Below are 18,739 nucleotides of genomic sequence, written 5' to 3'. Positions count from 1 at the left end.
TGTCGCGACACCACTGGAGGCGGGCTGCACGATGTTGGGGCGTGAGCGGAAGACGGCCTAACGGTGTGCGGGACCGTAGCCCAGCTTCATGGAGACGGTTGCGAATGGTCCTCGCCAATACCCCAGGAGCAACAGTGTCCCTAATTTGCTGGGAAGTGGCGGTGCGGTCCCCTACGGCACTGCGTAGGATCCTACGGTCTTGGCGTGCATCCGTGCGTCGCTGCGGTCCGGTCCCAGGTCGACGGGCACGTGCACCTTCCGCCGACCACTGGCGACAACATCGATGTACTGTGGAGACCTCACGCCCCACGTGTTGAGCAATTCGGCGGTACGTCCACCCGGCCTCCCGCATGCCCACGATACGCCCTCGCTCAAAGTCCGTCAACTGCACATACGGTTGACGTCCACGCTGTCGCGGCATGCTACCAGTGTTAAAGACTGCGATGGAGCTCCGTATGCCACGGCAAACTGGCTGACACTGACGGCGGCGGTGCACAAATGCTGCGCAGCTAGCGCCATTCGACGGCCAACACCGCGGTTCCTGGTGTGTCCGCTGTGCCGTGCGTGTGATCATTGCTTGTACAGCCCTCTCGCAGTGTCCGGAGCAAGTATGGTGGGTCTGACACACCAGTGTCAATGTGTTCTTTTTTCCATTTCCAGGAGTGTACATTCGATAGCAACCACCCTTTTCCTTCAACGTGCAACACCCTTATGCCATCCGTAGAGAGAACGGTTCGTCAGCTGTAGCAAAAGATCTCAAGAATGAGCAGCATACGTTGACGGATATAATGGAAAGCGACATAGGATTTACACATGCTTCTCCGTTCAGATTGCAGAGTAGAGGTAGTTTTAATTTAGAATGGGCTACGAACAATCTCGAATATCTCAAAGATTTTATGACACACAGTACTATCGTTGGTGCTGAGCACTAGGCTTAAAGTAAATACCATCGTTGCTAGGTGATGGCAGCGGTTTTCAGTTCGCAAATCTGTCTCGGGAACGGTGGAAGCACCAGCTTACAATGTTTTACGTTTTATGGTTTGACAATGCACATGTGCAGCTTGTTTTTAAGTTGTGACGACACCTAATAGTATACAAAAATTTAAGGTAGGTTATAACTCAGGACGTCTGTTATCCTTATATGTCTGTCTGTATAAGGAGGGTTGTGGTATCTGGTTTCATTGTTACTGCACTTGAAAATGCGATACTGTTGTCCCGAAACATGTTTGGCAATAATCACACTATTGTCAGCTGGCTTGAATATCCTCACTATTGCTTGAGTAACAGCTGTATGTGGCTTCACATAAATTATATGGACTTCATAATTACAGAAAAGGAGAGCCTTAGGGCGTTTCTTGGCGATTCCATTAACGTCTAACAATGTCAACAGGGTGACGGTACTTGAATTGTTTTCCTATACGTGTAGAAATTGTTCTGTTTAGTTTTGATTACAAGTTAATGGTTCACGTGTTTAAACCCGGATTATACCTACGTTGGAGCGCAATATATTGCTACTTCGATGAGTGTGTCTATGCGTCGAATACTCTGGTTCTCGATACTGCAAGTGGACCACTTCCACGATTTTGTATCCTTGTTGCTGAAGTTATCTTGGTTACGATCTGTGAACCACTAGTTTTGATTTCATACTAGTCACTGCATGCCTTCCGCATAAAACACGCCCATCTCACCACTGACTACTGGTGTTGGCCACTTCTGATCGCCATCCACAAGCATGGTGAGTTACTTGTAAAATGTTGTCAGACGTCCTGCACGTCATAATAACGAAGCACGACCGTTTCTCCGTCCGCTTACCGCGTGTTACAACACTTTTAGAATGCCTTAGCTTCCTTGTAGATTTAATGTCAACTTGTTTGACGATACTTGAACTGTTTCCCCCGCGTGTAGAGATTGTTCTGTTTAATACTGATTATAAGATAGTAGTTCACGTGTTTATATCCGCTTATACCTACTATAGAGTGCAATATGTTGGCACTTCGATGAGTAACTTGCCCTCGAGCCGGCCGGTGTGGCCGAGCGGTTCTAGGCGCTACAGTCTGGAACCGTGCGACCGCTACGGTCGCAGGTTCGAATCCTGCCTCGGGCATGGATGTGTGTGATGTCCTTAGGTTAGTTGGTACGCATATCTCCTTCTCACACGAGGCATCACAACAACGTTTCACCAGGCAACGCAGGTCAACTGCTATTTGTGCACGAGAAATCGGTTGGAAACTTTCCTCATGTCAGCAAGTTGTAGGAGTCACCACCGGCGCCAACCTTGTGTGAATGCTCTGAAAAGCTAATCATTTGCATATCACATCATCTTCTTCCTGTCGGTTAAATTTCGCGTCTGTAGCACGTCATCTTCGAGGTGTAGCAATTTTAATGGCCAGTAGTAGTATTTCCTGCTGGCATTAAATGAATCTTTACGTTTAATTGTATGCGTTAAATAAATTGTTTTCCTCAATACAAAAGTATTTTCCAGATTTGACGTACACGTCTCGTATTTTGGAATCCCTGAATTTTGAGGCGTTCCTTTCTTCAACAAATTTTGGTAGTTGGCCACCACTGTAAAACCTAACTTGTGAAACCGGTTACAACTTAACTCCTCTCGGCTCTGTATTCACATTTTCTACATCATCAACGTCTTCGCTGTTAGAGGAATTCCCAGCACAAGGACGATCTCTTCTCCCAACACCTTAACGCTCTTATTGTTTTCCAGGCAGTTTCACGAAGCTCAGCAGGACAATCCTCAGCCTCGCGGGATTGGCCGAGCGGTCTGAGGCGCTGCAGTCTTGGACTGTGCGGCTGGTCCCGGCGGAGGTTCGAGTCCTCCCTCGGGCATGGGTGGGTGTGTTTGTCCTTAGGATAAATTAGGTTAAGTAGTGTGTAAGCTTAAGGGCTGATGACCTTAGCAGTTAGATCCCATAAGATCTGATACACATTTTTGACAATCCTCAGTCAATAACAGAGAATTTGTCATCTTTACAAACAGATAATTCCACATTGCTGTCATTGAGAAGAGATTCTAATTACTCGTTAGTTAATATTTCATTCAGTGCTGTAAAGTGTAGAAGTAACGGTTGTTTCAGTATTCCATTATCGAAGACCAAATTGAAATTAGCAAATACGCATTAAGACCTGAGGTCCACGTACGAGGATCTTCCTAAAATGTGTTAGTTTGTAGTAACGAACAAAATTAGTGCAAATCTCAACTAATTCTCAGAATCTACAATAGTTATCGAACGTTAGGTAAAAAACACGGATTCTCAGTACACTGTTTCGGCATAACATACCATTTAGATTTGTAGAGGTAGCCATTTTGTGGGTATGACCTGCTGGAAACTAACACACAAACAGTTTCTTGTAAGGTGCTGCACCCTTGTCTTCAAAAAAATAGAATTCGAAGCCCCAAACTCGCGGATCATCGGTCTAAAGCGGGAAAAAACGGTTATTTAAGCAGAGAAAAGTAGTGAATGAATATTTACCTGGGTTTCAGTCGGGATAACCCAGTAACCCAGCCTTCTTCGCCATGCGGCAGCCACGAGTTCCTGTACAGCAGTCGCGGCTGCTGCATCGCGGTCGCGAAGTGGGGCCGACGCAGTGCCAGATAGTTTTTACAGTCTGACGATAATTTATGGATTTGTAGTTTTAGCTTGACGATGTCCACTGTGGACAAACGGTAGTTACTTTTACTGTGAAGAAGAGTGGGTTATCCCGACTGAACCCTAGGTAAATCTAGGTAAACTTTGCAACTGAGGCTGTTGGTTTTCAAAATTAAAATTAATATTTATACAGTTGCTCAAAGGACCACGAAGTATTGAAAATATTTAGTGAATGAAGGTCCACATGTGTGGACCGACCGAACGAAGAGTTTGATACCCCCTAGTTTTGAATAGTAACTGTTGTATATGTTATAGTTCTCAAACTGTATCGGCATTCAGTGTTACCAGAACACGCTAGAATTACTCATAAACCCACCTGTAAAAAGCAACACTATGTCAAACTGAAATTCTCGCAGTGTGTGGTGTTATCATGGGGGGGGAGGGGTATAAAAGAATTAATCATTTTAATCCGTGTGTTTCCTTTCCAAAGTCCCGCGTGTTAAAACTTTCACGAAATATTGATGGCTCTGAACTGTTTGTGTTCTTTTCGGCATTCGTGTGTTAACTTGCTACAGTTATTATTTTTTTTTAATTCAAGATTACTGTCATGAGATATAAAAATTTGTACCGGTCACCTCAAATGCCTGAAACGATGTTATGAGACCAGCGTCTAATTCATTTCTGTTGTTGTCACCCAGAAGCTATGTGGTTTTAATTTAATTATTCTGTGTGAATTTTAGGGTATCTGATATGAGCTAAATGAAGAGAACGTGTGATGCTGGGCAAAGCTGAAGCTAGTCACGTAATATGAACGACTGATCATTAACCAAATGCACTTGTTTTCACTTCTTTCAATGTTGATTTAATATTACTGAGGCTTTCAGTGTTGGTTATTTGATTAAGCCAACTACCAGATAACGAAAAATTGTTGCCAAACGTGTAAATTCAATGAATACTGATTCTGTCACTGTTTATGGAATTTAAAACTAATATGCACAGAATTTTATAATGTTCTTTACGTGTCTAAAAGATTAACTTGTTGTGTCGCTGTGAGAGACCGTGAGAAATCAATGATCTATGATTCCTATGATAAAAAATGGCGACTCTGCCCTAATCCAAGCAAGACTGAGGGGTGTGCTTTCCCCTTGAACAATAAAATGGCCCACCAGGAACTGAATGTGAACTTCTGTGAACAAAGAGTCAAACACTTCAACCCCAAATATCTTGGCATAACACTACACCGCTCCCTGACTTACAAAAAACATCTAGAAAACGTAAGCCAAAAGCTAAAGAGTCGCAACAACATCCTGAGAAAATTGGCTGGCTCGACTTGGGGAGCTCAAGCATCCACCTCACGTACTGCCGCAATAGCCCTGGTATATCCCGGTGCCGAATATTGCCCTGCTGTCTGGCATTCGAGCACTCGTACTAAGAAAGTCGACGTCCAGTTGAACGAGTGTATGAGGATAACAACGGGTACTATTAAATGCACCCCAGTCCCTTGGATGCATACTCTAAGCAATATCCCATCTCCACAAGTGAGGGGGCAAGAAGCAGCAGCAAGAGTGTGCTCAAAAATTCATGACTCAGATTACCCACAGAATCTACCAATCCATGATGTTTTGAACGAAATTCCATAGACCCGCTTGAAGTCACGGAAGCCTATATGGGTTAATACACAGGAAAATCAACCCGACATCAAGGAGCAATGGCGGCACTTTTGGAATGATTCTGGAATTAATAAACAAGGTATCCAAGATCCTACTCTGGAATTACCGGTCTTTGAACTGAACAGATGCACCTAGACTAAATTAAACCGGATCAGAACGGGCCATGCAAGATGCAATGCATACAAGTATAAGTGGGGTCTGTGCGGCTCACCAGCCTGTGACTGTGGAGCACCAGAACAGAACGTCCGCCATATTACTGAGGAATGCCCCTTAAGAAGATACGCCGGACCTGTCTCTGAGGTTATATATATTTGAAACTCTCTGCTTTGGATTGGTGTGCAAACTAGATATTGAGCTTTAAATATATGAATCAGTTTCTACTCAGGTTTGCCAAGTTTTTAATGTGTAGTCATTTTGTCTTGAGTGTTTGTACTTTATCCTTTTGTGCTATTGCTTGTTTTTTACACGTGTACTATTTACACATTTTTTTGTTTTATACATTTCGTTTACATATTGTTGTACTTATATAAAATATTGTCGCTGTATTGCCATACGCAAAATAAAGTAAATAAATACACTCCTGGAAATTGAAATAAGAACACCGTGAATTCATTGTCCCAGGAAGGGGAAACTTCATTGACACATTCCTGGGGTCAGATACATCACATGATCACACTGACAGAACCACAGGCACATAGACACAGGCAACAGAGCATGCACAATGTCGGCACTAGTACAGTGTATATCCACCTTTCGCAGCAATGCAGGCTGCTAGTCTCCCATGGAGACGATCGTAGAGATGCTGGATGTAGTCCTGTGGAACGGCTTGCCATGCCATTTCCACCTGGCGCCTCAGTTGGACCAGCGTTCGTGCTGGACGTGCAGACCGCGTAAGACGACGCTTCATCCAGTCCCAAACATGCTCAATGGGGGACAGATCCGGAGATCTTGCTGGCCAGGGTAGTTGACTTACACCTTCTAGAGCACGTTGGGTGGCACGGGATACATGCGGACGTGCATTGTCCTGTTGGAACAGCAAGTTCCCTTGCCGGTCTAGGAATGGTAGAACGATGGGTTCGATGACGGTTTGGATGTACCGTGCACTATTCAGTGTCCCCTCGACGATCACCAGTGGTGTACGGCCAGTGTAGGAGATCGCTCCCCACACCATGATGCCGGGTGTTGGCCCTGTGTGCCTCGGTCGTATGCAGTCCTGATTGTGGCGCTCACCTGCACGGCGCCAAACACGCATACGACCATCGTTGGCACCAAGGCAGAAGCGACTCTCATCGCTGAAGACGACACGTCTCCATTCGTCCCTCCATTCACGCCTGTCGCGACACCACTGGAGGCGGGCTGCACGATGTTGGGGCGTGAGCGGAAGACGGCCTAACGGTGTGCGGGACCGTAGCCCAGCTTCATGGAGACGGTTGCGAATGGTCCTCGCCAATACCCCAGGAGCAACAGTGTCCCTAATTTGCTGGGAAGTGGCGGTGCGGTCCCCTACGGCACTGCGTAGGATCCTACGGTCTTGGCGTGCATCCGTGCGTCGCTGCGGTCCGGTCCCAGGTCGACGGGCACGTGCACCTTCCGCCGACCACTGGCGACAACATCGATGTACTGTGGAGACCTCACGCCCCACGTGTTGAGCAATTCGGCGGTACGTCCACCCGGCCTCCCGCATGCCCACTATACGCCCTCGCTCAAAGACGTCAACTGCACATACGGTTCACGTCTACGCTGTCGCGGCATGCTACCAGTGTTAAAGACTGCGATGGAGCTCCGTATGCCACGGCAAACTGGCTGACACTGACGGCGGCGGTGCACAAATGCTGCGCAGCTAGCGCCATTCGACGGCCAACACCGCGGTTCCTGGTGTGTGCGCTGTGCCGTGCGTGTGATCATTGCTTGTACAGCCCTCTCGCAGTGTCCGGAGCAAGTATGGTGGGTCTGAGACACCGGTGTCAATGTGTTCTTTTTTCCATTTCCAGGAGTGTAACTTGTTGTGTCATTCTGATTGTGTGATTCATTAATAACCTTATGGTGGCTCTTATGACGCCTGTTTTGGAAGGAGACAAAACGATTATGTGACAACAGAAACGGACTCTAAGAGAAAAAAAAGTTATGAGCGACAAGCGGGACGGAAATCGGTAGATGGTTCAAATGGCTCTGAGCACTATGGGACTTAACATCGGTGGTCATCAGTCCCTTAGAACTTAGAACTACTTAAACCTAACTAACCTAAGGACATCACACACATCCATGCCCGAGGCAGGATTCGAACTTGCGACCGTAGCAGTCGCGCGGTTCCGGACTGAGCGCCTGAACCGCTAGACCACCGCGGCCGGCTTCGTAGATGTGATGTGCATGTACAGACAAGCAAATGGTTACAATTTCAGAAACAATCGGTGATTTATTCAAGAGAAAGAGACTCACAAGTGGGGCAAGCCCATAACGCGTTAGTCCACCTCTGGCCCTTACGCAAGCATTCACCGATAGACTTACCGGATGTCCTCCTGAGGGATACCGTGACAAATTCTGTACAACTGGTACGTAAGACCGACAAAACCCTGAGCTGATTGGAGAGCGCTGCCCACAACATTGCAAACTTTCTCAGATGGGCAGTGATCAAGCGATCTTGCTAGCCAAGTTAGGGTTCGGAAAGCACGAAGAGAAGCAGTAGGAAGTCTCGCCGTGTGTCAGCGGGCATTACAATGATTACAATGATGAAATGTAAGCCCAGAATGACGGGCGATGAAGGGCAACAAAACAGGGCGTAGAATATCTTCGCTGTACCGCTGTGGTACAGGCGTGTCGCGGGTGACAACTAAACGGGCCTTGCTATGAAAAGAATTGGCAGCCCAAACCTTCACTCATGGTGACAAACAGCCTGGTGTCCCACCGTCTTCTTCAGAGAGGCCTTCACGGGTCAGCGAGGCTCACTTTGAAGCGTGACTCATCACTAACGACGATTCTATACGAGTGAATGTGATTCCGGGCTGAAGACGTGTCTGGAGATGCCCTGGACAGGGAAAGGATAACAACGTGCAGAATGAGATTTTCACTCTGCAGCGGAGTGTGCGCTGTTATGAAACTTCCTGGAAGATTAAAACTGTATGCTGGACCGCGACTCGAACTCGGGACCTTTGCCTTTCGCGGGCAGAAGTAAAGCTGTGAGGACGGGGCGTGACTCGTGCTTGGGTAGCTCAGTCGGTAGAGCACTTGCCCGCGAAAGGCAAAGGTCCCGAGTTAGAGTCTCGGTCCAGCACACAGTTTTAATCTGCCAGGAAGTTTGATAACAACGTGGCAGTCGCGCAGTATACGGCCCGGTTTCTGACACTCCATTTCTTTTCATAGCAGGACCAGTTGGGTTGTCTTGTGCGGCACGCCTAAAACATAGCGGTAAATCGACGATATTCTGTGCCCCATTTTGTTGCACTTCATGGTAAGCCATCCTGGGCTTCCATTTCAGCAAGATAATGCCGCCCGCACATGATGAGTGTTTCCAATACTTTTCTTCGTGCTTGCCATACCCTGCCTTGCCAAACTTTGCATAAGGGCCAGAGGTGGACCAACGCATTGCTGACTAGCTTTCTCTCGAATGAGTCATCCATTGTTTTCTCAAACTGTAATAATTTCCTTGTCAGTATACAGGGTGGTCCACTGATAGCAACCGGGCCAAATATCTCACGAAATAAGCATCAAACGAAAAAAACTACAAAGAACGAAACGTGTCTAGCTTGAAGAGTGAAACCAGATGGCGCTATGGTTCGCCCGCTAGATGGCGCTGCCATAGATCAAACGGATATCAACTGCGTTTTTTTTAAAATAGGAACCCCCATTTTTTATTACGTATTCGTGTAGTACGTAAAGAAATATGAATGTTTTAGTTGGACCACTTTTTCGCTTTGTGACAGATGGCGCTGTAATAGTCACAAACATTATCGCTCACAATTTTAGACGAACAGGTAGGTTTTTTTAATTAAAATACAGAACGTACGTACGTTTGAACACTTCATTTCGGTTGTTCCAAAGTGATACATGTACCTTTGCGAACTTACAATTTCTGAGAACGCATGCTGTTACAGCGTGATTACCTGTAAATAGCACATTAATGCAATAAATGCTCAAAATGAGGTCAGTCAACCTCAATGCATTTGGCAATACGTGTAACGACATTCCTCTCAACAGCGAGTAGTTCGCCTTCCGTAATGTTCGCACATGCATTGACAACGTGCTGATGCCTGTTGTCAGACATTGTCGGTGGACCACGATAGCAAATGTCGTTCAACTTTACTCACAGAAAGAAATTCGGGGACGTCAGATCCGGTGAACGTGCGGGCCATGGTATGGTGCTTCGACGACCACTCCATCTGTCATGAAATATGCTATTCAATACCGCTTCAACCGCACGCGAGCTTTGTTGGAAGTACATCGCCATTCCGTCATGCAGTGAAACATCTTGTAGTAACATTGGTACAACATTACCTAGGAAATCAGCATACATTGCAGCATTTAGATTGCCATCGATAAAATGGGGGCCAATTATCGTTCCTCCCATAATGCCGCACCATACATTAACCCGCCAAGGTCGCTGATGTTCCACTTGTCGCAGCCATCGTGGATTTTCCGTTGCCTAATAGTGCATATCATGCCGGTTTACGTTACCACTCTTGGTGAATGACGCTTCGTCGCTAAATATAACGCGTGCAAAAAATCTGTCAACGTCCCGTAATTTCTCTTTTGCCCAGTGGCAGAACTGTACACGACGTTCAAAGGCGTCTTGATGGAATTCCTGGTGCATAGAAATGTGGTACGGGTCCAATCGATGTTGATGTAGCAATCTCAACACCGACGTTTTTGACATTCCCGAATTTCGCGCAGTTTGTCTGCTACTGATGTGCGGATTAGCCGCGACAGGAGCTAAAACACCTACTTGGGCAACATCATTTGTTGCAGGTCGTGGTTGACCTTTCACATGTGGCTGAACACTTTCAGTTTCCTTAAATAACGTATCTATCCGGCGAACGGTCCGGACAATTTTCTGGATGGTGTCTTGCAGGATACCGAGCAGCACACATACCACACGCCCGTTGGGCATTTTGATCACAATAGCCATACGTCAACACGAGATCGACCTTCTCCGCAATTGGTAAACGGTCTATTTTAACACGGGTAATGTATCACGAAGCAAATACAGTCCGCACTGGCGGAATGTTATGTGATACGTACTTATACGTTTGTGAGTATTGCAGCGCCATCTATCACAAAAGCGAAAAAAGTGATCCAACTAAAAATTTCGTATTTCTTTAGGTACTACACGAATATGTAATAAAAAATGGGGGGTTCCTATATAAAAAAAACGCAGTTGATATCAGTTTGACCTATGGCAGCGCCATCTAGCAGGCCACCCATAGCGCCATCTGGTTTCCCCCTTCAAGCTAGACAAGTTTCATTCTTTGCAGTTTTTTCGTTTGACGCATATTTCGTGAGTTATTTGGCCCGGTCACTATGGACCACCATGTATATCTGTCACATCTTCATTGTTCATTATTGTCAAGGTGCTGCGGTCACGTCCTGAACCTGACCCAACAAATCGAGGATGTGTTTGAGAGGAAAGAGATCACAGGAGTGGCATTCATAGACCTTTCAGCTGCATATGATACTGTAAACCATTGGAGGCTCATTAGGAAAGCATATAATGTGACAAGAGATTACCATTTAACATCACTGATAGATACTTTCCTGCATAATAGGAGATTTTTCGTCTGTCTCCAGAGCAAGAAGAGCAGGTGGAGAAATCAGAGGAATGGCCTGCCTCAGGGAAGCGTCCTCGCCCCAGTTCTGTATAATATATATACAAACGACCAACAAGTGCCAAACATCACGCGCCAGTTTATGAATGCCGATGTCACTGCAGTTGCAGCCCAAGGTAACAATTTTATGGATGTAGAGGAGAAATTAACCAGTACCTTGGAAGCTCTCTCCCAGTATTATGAGGCAAACTACCTAAGGCCGAACCCTTCCAAGACGCAGGTCTGTGCATTCCATTTAAAGAACAGGGAGGCAAACCGTGAATTAAATGTAATATGGAGAGGTGAACGTCTCGAGCATTGTAAAACGCCCAAATATCTTTGTGTCACGTTGGATCGCACGCTGACCTATAAACATCATTGTAATGCCACAAGGGAAAAAGTCTCAACTAGAAACAACATCATCAGGAAACTAGCCAGCGGATCCCTCGGTGCAAACCCAAAAGTCCTGAGAACTTCAGCCGCTGCGCTCAGTGTGTCAGCCGAGGAAAACGCCGCTTCAGTGTGGCCTGCATCAACACACGCGAGGAAAGTTGATGTCGCGGTGAATGAAATGGCACGGATTGTTACCGGATGCTTGAGGCCAACCCCAGTGCACAAGATGTACTTAATCATGGGGATCGCACCGACCAACATACCACGTGACATCGCTGTCGAAGCCGAAAAAACCAAGCAAGTAAAGGACACGCGTCACCCTTTATATGGACACCAGCATGCTGACCGACGGCTTTGTTTGAGGAAGAGTTTCCTGTCTCGTACCCGAGCCCTGGAAGGGTCGACTGCAGAGAATCGTTTGAAAAGGTGGGAAATCGACCTGAGAAACCCCCATAAAGATGTAAAAGTAGAACTGGCGCCTGGTGGAGACCTACAATACACAGTCTGGAGAACCCTAAACCGTATGAGGGTAGAAGTGCCAAAGTGCAAGACAAACCTGCAGCAATGGGGTTTCCTAAAAGAGAATGAGAACACTCCATGTCTGTGTGGTTCTGTTCAGGATCCTCAATAGCTGCTTGTCTGTCCATATTCAGACCAGCCCTGCACAATGAATGACTTATGGGAGGCAAATGACAGGTCCATATTGGCTGCTGATGTTTGGAAGTTTGAAGTCTAGTTCCGGACACGGAAAGTAAAGTAAGTATTGTCAAGGTTGCTTGAATGCCGCCAAGGCGAATAGATGTTATAGAAAATGTTTCATCTTTCTGGGTATGTTAAGTTTAGAGACATACCACACCCAGCTCCATGCTCACTGCCATTTCAGATTGACTTTTATCATGTTCAGTTTGTAAGTAAGCTGTTTAGGTTTCTATGTTGGTAACGCCAGGTAGCACTCTATATGAAAATCACTGACTGGGCTGTGTGAAGGCTGTGGTTGGTTTGCATTGTTGGAGTATATGCTATTGCAGTGTTGGGCAGTTGGAGGTGAGCCGCCAGCAGTGGTGGATGTGGGGAGTGAGATGGCGGAGTTTTGAGAGCGGATGATCTGGACTTGTGTCCATCAGAGAGAGTAAATTTGTAAGATTGGATGCAATGAACTGATATATATGCAATGACTTTTGAACACTATTAAGGTAAATACATTGTTTGTTCTCTATCAAAATCTGTCGTTTGCTAACTATGCCTATCAGTAGTTAGTGCCTTCAGTAGTTTGAATCTTTTATTTAGCTGACAGTAGTTCGAGTAACGAAGATTTTTGTGAGGTAAGTGATTCATGAAAGGTATAGGTTATTGTTAGTCAGGGCTATTCTTTTGTAGGGATTTATGAAAGTCAGATTGCGTTGCGCTAAAAATATTGTGTGTCAGTTTAAGCACAGTCATTTATAATTTTTCTAAGGGGACGTTTCATATGAGAAAAAATTATAAATGACTGTGCTTAAACTGACACACAATATTTTTAGCGCAACGCAATGTGACTTTCAATAATCCCTACAAAAGAATAGCCCTGACTAACAATAACCTATACCTTCCATGAATCACTTACCTCACAAAAATCTTCGTTACTCGAACTACTGCAATACAGCGAGCGCCACTACTGCCAGCTAAATAAAAGATTCTAACTACTGAAGGCACTAACTACTGATGGGCATAGTTAGCAAATGAAAGATTTTGATAGAGAACAAACAATGTACTTACCTTAATAGTGTTCAAAAGTCATGTATCCAGTATTACAAATTTACTCTCTCTGATGGACACAAGTCCAGATCATCCGCTCTCAAAACTCCGCCATCTCTCTCTCCACATCCACCACTGCTGGCGGCTCAACTGCCCAACACTACAATAGCATATACTCCAACAATGCAAACCAACTATAGCCTTCACACAGCACAGTCAGTGATTTTCATATAGAGCGCTACATGGCGTTACCAACATAAAAACGTAAACAGCCTAATTACAAGTTGCTATGAATAATATTATTATTTGTTGCTTGGCTTGCCGAACTGGTGCGGGCAATATACGGAAGAATTCTGGCGCGGGTCAGACTCACGTGTCCAAAGAAGGAGAAGAAGAAGTTGTCGCCCTCGCGCTTGAGCTCCTTGGCCTCCTTCTTGAGACCCGTGCAGAGCGCTTTGGCCGAGAAGTCGGTGACCGTGCAGTTGATGACGATGCCGTCGAAGAGGAAGTTGCGCACCGGCGCCGTCACGAAGATGCTCTCCGGCTTGCGGAAGAGCGGCGGGATCGCCTTGTTCACCAGCGCCAGCATGCCCGGCTTGTCGCGCTCCAGGGTCAGCAGCAGGCCCTGAACAACAACGCTACAGTCTCATTCACCGCCAATACGGCTATTGAGCATCCAAGTCCATACAAGTACACAGCTGTACACTACTGGCCATTAAAATTGCTACACCACGAAGATGACGTGCTACACACGCGAAATTTAACGGACAGGAAGAAGATGCTGTGAAAAGCAAATGATTAGCTTTTCGGAGCATGCACACAAGTTAAGCGCCGGTGGCGACACCTACAACGTGCCGACATGAGGAAAGTTTCCAACCGATTTCTCATACACAAACCGCAGGTGACCGGCGTTGCCTGGTGAAACGTTGTTGTGATGCCTCGTGTAAGGAGGAGAAATGCGTATCATCACGATTCAGACTTTGATAAAGGTCGGTTGTAGCCTATCGCGATTGCGGTTTATCGTATAGCGACATTGATGCTCGAGTAAGGCGAGATCCAATGACTGTTAGCAGAATGTGGAATCGGTGGGTTCAGGAGGGTAATACGGAACGCCGTACTGGATCGCAACGGCCTCGTATCACTAGCAGTCGAGATGGCAGGCATCTTATCCGAATGACTGTAACGGATCGTGCAGCCACGTCTCGATCCCTGAGTCAACAGACGGGGACGTTTGCAAAACAACAACCATCTGCACGAACAGTTCGACGACGTTTGCAGCAGCATGGACTATCAGCTCGGGGACCTTGGCTGCGGTTACCCTTGACGCTGCATCACAGACAGGAGCGCCTGCAATGGTGTACTCAACGACGATCCTGGGTGTACGAATGGCAAAATGTCATTTTTTCGGATGAATCCAGATTCTGTTTACAGCATCATGATGGTCGCGTCCGTGTTTGGCGACGTCGCGGTGAACGCACATTGGAAGCGTGTATTCGTCATCGCCATACTGGCGTATCACCCTGCGTGATAGTATGGGGTGTCATTGGTTACATGTCTCGGTCACCTCTTGTTCGCATTGGCAACACTTTGAACACTGGACGTTACATTTCAAATGTGTTACGACCCGTGGCTCTACCCTTCATTCGATCCCTTTGAAACCCTACATTTCAGCAGGATAACGCACGACCGCATTTTACAGGTCCTGTACGGGCCTTTCTGGATACAGAAAATGTTCGACTGCTGCCCTGGCCAGCACATTCGCCAGATCTCTCACCAATTGATAACGTCTGGTCAATGGTGGCCGAGCAACTGGTTCGTCACAATACGCCAGTCACTACTCTTGATGAACTGTGGTTTCGTGTTGAAGCTGCATGGGTTTCTGTAGTTGTACATGCCATCCAAGCACTGACTCAATGCCCAGGCGTATCAAGGCCGTTATTACGGGCAGAGGTGGTTGTCCTGGGTACTAATTTCTCAGGATCTATGCACCCAAAGTGCGTGAAAATGTTATCACTTGTCAGTTCTAGTATAATATATTTGTCCAATGAATACCCGTTTATCATCTGCATTTCTTCTTCGTGTAGCAATTTTAATGGCCAGTACTGTATTTAGATAGAATCCGTCACGGGTAAACAAATTTTTTTTTTTCCATGTCTACCAAGATGTCTTTCGCCAAGGTTTCAGCCTCATCGTTGGGCCTTTTATTTGTTACTACTCGTAGCTGAGAACATTGTGTTGCCCAGGTATGTATTTCTCACAACGTTCTATCAGTACACCTCCTTCTGCTCCTCTCTCTGTCCTGCTTCCCTGTCTCCTCCCCTGCCTCTGTCCATCTCATAGCGATCCTCTTCCTATCCATCTTCTCCTCTCCCCTCCCACTGCCCATCACCTCCCTCTCTCTCTCTATCCATATCCTTTTCCCACTTTCTCCGTCCCTCTTTCCCGAATCTGTGCCCACCACGCCCTTCCTTCTGTTTGTCTTTCCATCTCCTCGTCCTCAAGCATTCTCTATGCATCACCTCCACCCCAGTAAGCTGACGACCGTTACTCACTCAGTATTTTTTTCCAGACAGTAAGAAACATGTGTACCACCAAGTTCGGTTGAAGTAGAACCAGTGGCTTAGTAGGATACTTTTACACACGGCTTCACCCTTGTACACACATGTCACATGTATTTTAGATAGGTACAACTTGATTCACACATTTATATCATCTGCATCTGTACCGAATTTCGCTCTCAGTTTCGTTTTCACGCTCCTCGATGTTTGTGACGTTTTGTATCACCTGAACTGCGGGTCACACCGCCTGCCGGGGTGGCCGAGCGGTTCTAGGCACTACAGTCTGGAACCGACCGACCGCTACGGTCGCAGGTTCGAATCCTGCCTCGGGCATGGATGTTTGTGATGTCTTTAGGTTAGTTAGGTTTAAGTAGTTCGAAGTTCTAGGGGACTTATGACCTTAGAAGTTAAGTCCCATAGTGCTCAGAGCCATTTGAACCATTTTGAATTTTGCGGGTCACACTATGATATCTTTTTTTTTTCCCGCCCGGTTAGCCGTGCGGTCTAAAAATGGTTCAAATGGCTCTGAGCACTATGGGACTTAACATCTGTGGTCATCAGTCCCCTAGAACTTAGTACTGAAACCTAACTAAGCTAAGGACATCACACACATCCATGCCCGAGGCAGGATTCGAACCTGCGACCGTAGCAGTCGCGCGGTTCCGGACTGAGCGCCTAGAACCGCTCGGCGACCGCCGCCGGCCGTGCGGTCTAACGCACGGCTTTCTGGAGTGGGAAGGGACACCTGGTGCCCGGCACGAATACACCTGGGGGACTTGTGTCGAGGTCCGGTGAGCCGCCCAGTCTGTGGATGGTTTTTAGGCGGTTTTCCATCTGCCTCGGCGAATGCGGGCTGCATCCCCTCATTCCGCCTCAGCTACACTACGACGGCGATTGCTGCGCAAACAAGTTCTCCACCATTACTCTGCTACACAAACATAGGGGTTACACTCGTCTGGTGTGAGACGTTCCCTGGTGGGCCCACCGGGGGCCGAACCGCACAATAACCCTGGGTTCGGTGTGGGGTGGCGGAGAGGTGAAGTGGACTGCGGTAGTCGTCGTGGGGTTGTGGACCACCGCGGCTGCGGCGGCGACGGAGCCTCTCTGTCGTTTCTAGGCCCCCGGTTAACATACAATTTAGCAGTACATTGAGAGGCATATGTGGATACTATCTGGAAAATGTGTTGCGAATAGCGTCAGCAGTAAAGAAGTAATAAATTTAAACGTGACACATGATGTGGCAGTTTTTCACACATCTCAGTCTTATCTCGTGTTCTGTGTGTTCGCACGGTGATATAATTTTGCAGGGACATAGAGTAGTATACGTGAATACTGTTTGCAAAATTTGTCGCGAATAGTCTTTGTAAGAAAGAAGTAATAAATTAAAACATCATGCCAGATGCGGCAGTTCTACTGGATGAGCAACAAAGCGTACTAAGCAATAATCTTCCTGACGTTCATAATTTTTGGGGGGTTGCAAGCGAGAAAAAAAAATAACTAAAATTTTGAAATTACACTCCTGGAAATTGAAATAAGAACACCGTGAATTCATTGTCCCAGGAAGGGGAAACTTTATTGACACATTCCTGGGGTCAGATACATCACATGATCACACTGACAGAACCACAGGCACATAGACACAGGCAACAGAGCATGCACAATGTCGGCACTAGTACAGTGTATATATCCACCTTTCGCAGCAATGCAGGCTGCTATTCTCCCATGGAGACGATCGTAGAGATGCTGGATGTAGTCCTGTGGAACGGCTTGCCATGCCATTTCCACCTGGCGCCTCAGTTGGACCAGCGTTCGTGCTGGACGTGCAGACCGCGTGAGACGGCGCTTCATCCAGTCCCAAACATGCTCAATGGGGGACAGATCCGGAGATCTTGCTGGCCAGGGTAGTTGACTTACACCTTCTAGAGCACGTTGGGTGGCACGGGATACATGCGGACGTGCATTGTCCTGTTGGAACAGCAAGTTCCCTTGCCGGTCTAGGAATGGTAGAACGATGGGTTCGATGACGGTTTGGATGTACCGTGCACTATTCAGTGTCCCCTCGACGATCACCAGTGGTGTACGGCCAGTGTAGGAGATCGCTCCCCACACCATGATGCCGGGTGTTGGCCCTGTGTGCCTCGGTCGTATGCAGTCCTGATTGTGGCGCTCACCTGCACGGCGCCAAACACGCATACGACCATCATTGGCACCAAGGCAGAAGCGACTCTCATCGCTGAAGACGACACGTCTCCATTCGTCCCTCCACTCACGCCTGTCGCGACACCACTGGAGGCGGGCTGCACGATGTTGGGGCGTGAGCGGAAGACGGTGTGCGGGACCGTAGCCCAGCTTCATGGAGACGGTTGCGAATGGCCCTCGCCGATACCCCAGGAGCAACAGTGTCCCTAATTTGCTGGGAAGTGGCGGTGCGGTCCCCTACGGCACTGCGTAGTATCCTACGGTCTTGGCGTGCATCCGTGCGTCGCTGCGGTCCGGTCCCAGGTCGACGGGCACGTGCACCTTCCACCGACCACTGGCGACAACATCGATGTACTGTGGAGACCTCACGCCCCACGTGTTGAGCAATTCGGCGGTACGTCCAACCGGCCTCCCGCATGCCCACTATACGCCCTCGCTCAAAGTCCGTCAACTGCACATACGGTTCACATCCACGCTATCGCGGCATGCTACCAGTGTTAAAGACTGCGATGGAGCTCCGTATGCCACGGCAAACTGGCTGACACTGACGGCGGCGGTGCACAAATGCTGCGCAGCTAGCGCCATTCGACGGCCAACACCGCGGTTCCTGGTGTGTCCGCTGTGCCGTGCGTGTGATCATTGCTTGTACAGCCCTCTCGCAGTGTCCGGAGCAAGTATGGTGGGTCTGACACACCGGTGTTAATGTGTTCTTTTTTCCATTTCCAGGAGTGTATATGTTAAGTTTGTTGCAAGTCTCGAAATACGAGGGCTATTCGTAAAGTAAAAAA

The 18,739-nt window shown here is 47.3% G+C and overlaps 1 protein-coding gene across 3 annotated transcripts in view; it reads right to left on the bottom strand.

The window, feature by feature from the left end:
• LOC126425091 (sensory neuron membrane protein 1-like) overlaps positions 1 to 18,739 on the bottom strand; it is a 454,807-nt gene that overhangs the window by 311,862 nt on the left and 124,206 nt on the right. For 2 of the 3 annotated variants that reach the window (XM_050088008.1, XM_050088007.1), the window contains exon 5: positions 13,568 to 13,819. The exons of the other annotated variant lie outside the window; for it this stretch is intronic. In XM_050088008.1, the coding sequence (XP_049943965.1) occupies positions 13,568 to 13,819 (252 nt within the window). The remainder of the gene's footprint in view (positions 1 to 13,567; positions 13,820 to 18,739) is intronic. 3 annotated transcript variants of the gene reach the window in all.

The sequence above is a fragment of the Schistocerca serialis genome, chromosome 10, assembly GCF_023864345.2.
Source record: "Schistocerca serialis cubense isolate TAMUIC-IGC-003099 chromosome 10, iqSchSeri2.2, whole genome shotgun sequence".
In the NCBI taxonomy this organism is placed as follows: Eukaryota; Metazoa; Arthropoda; class Insecta; order Orthoptera; family Acrididae; genus Schistocerca; species Schistocerca serialis.
The sequence above is the reverse complement of the archived record's forward strand: the minus strand, read 5'-3'. Positions and strand labels throughout refer to the sequence as shown.